The sequence below is a fragment of the Eurypyga helias genome, unplaced genomic scaffold (assembly GCF_000690775.1).
Source record: "Eurypyga helias isolate BGI_N326 unplaced genomic scaffold, ASM69077v1 scaffold35630, whole genome shotgun sequence".
Taxonomy (NCBI): domain Eukaryota; kingdom Metazoa; phylum Chordata; class Aves; order Eurypygiformes; family Eurypygidae; genus Eurypyga; species Eurypyga helias.
This window is the reverse complement of record NW_010228221.1, coordinates 2,546-5,274: the sequence shown is the minus strand read 5'-3', so window position 1 is coordinate 5,274 and position 2,729 is coordinate 2,546. Positions and strand designations below refer to the sequence as shown.

The window sequence follows — 2,729 nt, the reverse complement described above, 5'->3', positions numbered from 1 at the left end:
TTCGGCCGCTGCGCAGGGAGAACGCGTGTGCGCCCCCCGCCCCCCCCTTGGAACCTGTGGCTTCATCCCCTCCCTCCTGCAGGTTGAGCCGCGCGTGCATCGCTGTTCTGGCACCTCTGGGGCGTCTGCTCTTCTCTGCAGTGTCATTACTAGAGTTTTCTTTCTTAAGTTCCAGGGAACCTCTAAGAAAGGGGTGAGTCGACTGGACAAACAGATGCGGAAATTCACAGATATCAGGAAAAAAAGCAGATCGGCCCACGCAGTGAAAATCAGCATTGAGGGCAATAAGATGCCCTTGTGACCCGTCACCCAACGCCCCGTGATCTCTGCTGTAAGACAATGCACCCACAGACTCTTTGAGACCTCTGAATTTTTTAACAACTCGTTTGTTTGGGGTTTTGTTTTTTTTTTAGTGAATCATTGAATTGTTGGTTCAGGTTCTGGTATAAGATGTTGTCTGAGGACTGTGAAGATGGGGACTTCCTTCTCCTGACTGTATTTAAACCTGCTCTGTCGTGTCCTTTGTACAGATCACTTATTTGTTGTACCGAACACTTTAGACAATAAAACATCTTCTGTTTTTTTGGGGGCTGTCAGTTGATTGCGCAGGAGACTGGATGTGCGCCCCACCTGCTGCGTGGGAACGCTGCTCCTGCTTCACGTTCTGTCCATCACCGTCCCTTCCTCTTCAGGCGGTGCTTTATGATCCGGATGGCCTGTCTGTGGGGATCTGCCTGCCCTGGTTTTGACTAGAAAACTGACCATCATCATGTTACATCGCATCCTAGGTTTTTTTTTTTTTTTCCCCATGAAAGCGTGATGTAAAGTTGGAGACCAGCGAAACTGCCTGATGTAAGACGGAGCAGCATTCGCTCACTCCTGCTGAGCCTCCACGCGAAGGGCAAGGTCTGCAGCGGCGGCTGCAGCTGAGGGGCCTTTCTGTGACGCGTCACAGAACAGGTTACTCTTGGAGTTCGTGAGGCTGCTCGGAGCAGAGTGAACCTCAGGTCGCTGGACGCTGCTTTTCGGGGTGCTTTGCGCAGCACTCGGATGGGCAGCGCGGAGCCGTTGCTGCTGGGCTTGATACTGCGAGCGCGTTCTGTGGTGCTGAAAGCCAGGCCGGTGGTCTGCCTTGGGTAGCGCAGCCGTGCGTTCCGCTGCAGCCCGCGAGCGGCTTTCCCACAGGTTTCTTCCAGCGGTGTGACAGAGGAGGTTCCGATCTCTGTGTCGGGGGGGTAATGCTGCTCCATCCTTGTCACGGGGTACAGAAGGACAGCAGAGGGACACTTCATACCCGCTTTTTTACCTCTTCCCCTGAAAATGCTGGTGTTGTCTAAGCTTGCCTCCAGGAAGAGGACTGTTGCCTTGACAGCTGGGATTTCGTCATTCCAGAGGCACAGCCCATGTGCTGTGAGGTGCGGTCCGTAGCTCGGTGAGTTTTTCCAGGCAGGGATCGCGGCGTTGGTGACGGAGCCCAGCGGCCGGAGACTGCTTCACCTGCGCTAGCCAGGCATGCTTGTGGCCCCCTAACCGACCTCAGGGGAGTGTGTTCGTGTGCTGCCTTTCACGGGTTTGGGCGTTCTTCCCCATTTTTAATTCAGAATTTACCGAAAGACGGAATTCCTTACTGCCGTTGTTACCTGCAGTCGGGCAGACTCGCATGAACAACCCAGCCATTTATGGTAAACACTCAATTTCTTAGAAGGTAATTTTGGTTCTGCCCCATTACGGACAGGCACCATGTCGCGTCTTGGCCTGGAACACTAGTAGTCCAGTTGGCTCTGTGTCTGAAGAGGCTCTTAGGAGAAGTTAACGGTAAAGTTCTCTGAATCTGCTACACTTTCAACAATTTCTTTAATCCACGGGATGTAGTTGGATACTCTGGTGTACACACCGTATTTTCCTTGTTCAGCACAGCCCTCGCCCCAGCTTACAATCCCCAGGAGAAACCACGTGTTGTGGTAAGACACGGCGAAGGGGCCACCGCTGTCCCCTTTGCAGGCGTCTGCAGCCTCCGAGCCGTGGCCGGCGCAGAACATGTTGTCGGTGACGAGCCTGCCCGTCGAGCGCTGGCACGTCTCCGTGCTCACGATGGGCAGCCGCACCTTCATGAGGAAGCGCAGGGTCGAGTGGCGCCCCAGCCGCTGACCGTCCCCACGCGCCCCTCCTCGGAGAGCAGGGCGGCGAGGTTGGGGCTCGGGAGGCAGATGGGAAGGACGTACTCGTTAAAAACAGCGGCGCTGCTCAAGTACAACAGGGCGATGTCGCTGTTGTAGTTGTCGGAATCGTAATGTGGATGAGTCCAGCTCCGTGCCACGTCAATCTTCTGTTCCTTCACCTCTCTCTGGTATTTGTCAAAGTCTCCTGTGGCCGGGACAAGTCAACACGTCAGCGAACGGTAACGCGTCGTGGGGGAGGGATGGAGGAACCCCTTGGCCTCTTGTCCCAGGAAGGCACAGCCCAGGGTGCCTGGAGCCCCGGCACAGGAGTGTCTCAGCTGGAGGTGCGATGCTGCAAAGCCAGCTTCCCCCTGCCCGCCCTCCGAGGGCAAAACCAAGTTGGGACCTGGATGAGCGCCCACGGAGATGACGGCTTCCAGGGTCAGGACTTGTACCTCCTCCTAAGTGCTGTCTGCCCGCGCTCCCCTGAGCCTGTTTTCCCTCCTCAGGAACATGACAAGCCTGGATAAGGCTGAAGAAGCGTTCCCTGTCAGTTCCCCAGCGCTGGGC

The 2,729-nt window shown here is 55.8% G+C and overlaps 1 protein-coding gene across 1 annotated transcript in view; it reads right to left on the bottom strand.

The window, feature by feature from the left end:
* Positions 1-1,799: 1,799 nt before the first annotated feature.
* The window catches only part of LOC104514969 (vitamin K-dependent protein C-like), a gene marked incomplete at its 5' end in the record, with an annotated part of 1,521 nt that continues 591 nt past the window's right edge, over positions 1,800-2,729 (bottom strand). The window contains 2 exons of the mRNA XM_010158793.1: positions 1,800-2,105; positions 2,159-2,364. Of these exons, the coding sequence (XP_010157095.1) occupies positions 1,800-2,105; positions 2,159-2,364 (512 nt within the window). The remainder of the gene's footprint in view (positions 2,106-2,158; positions 2,365-2,729) is intronic.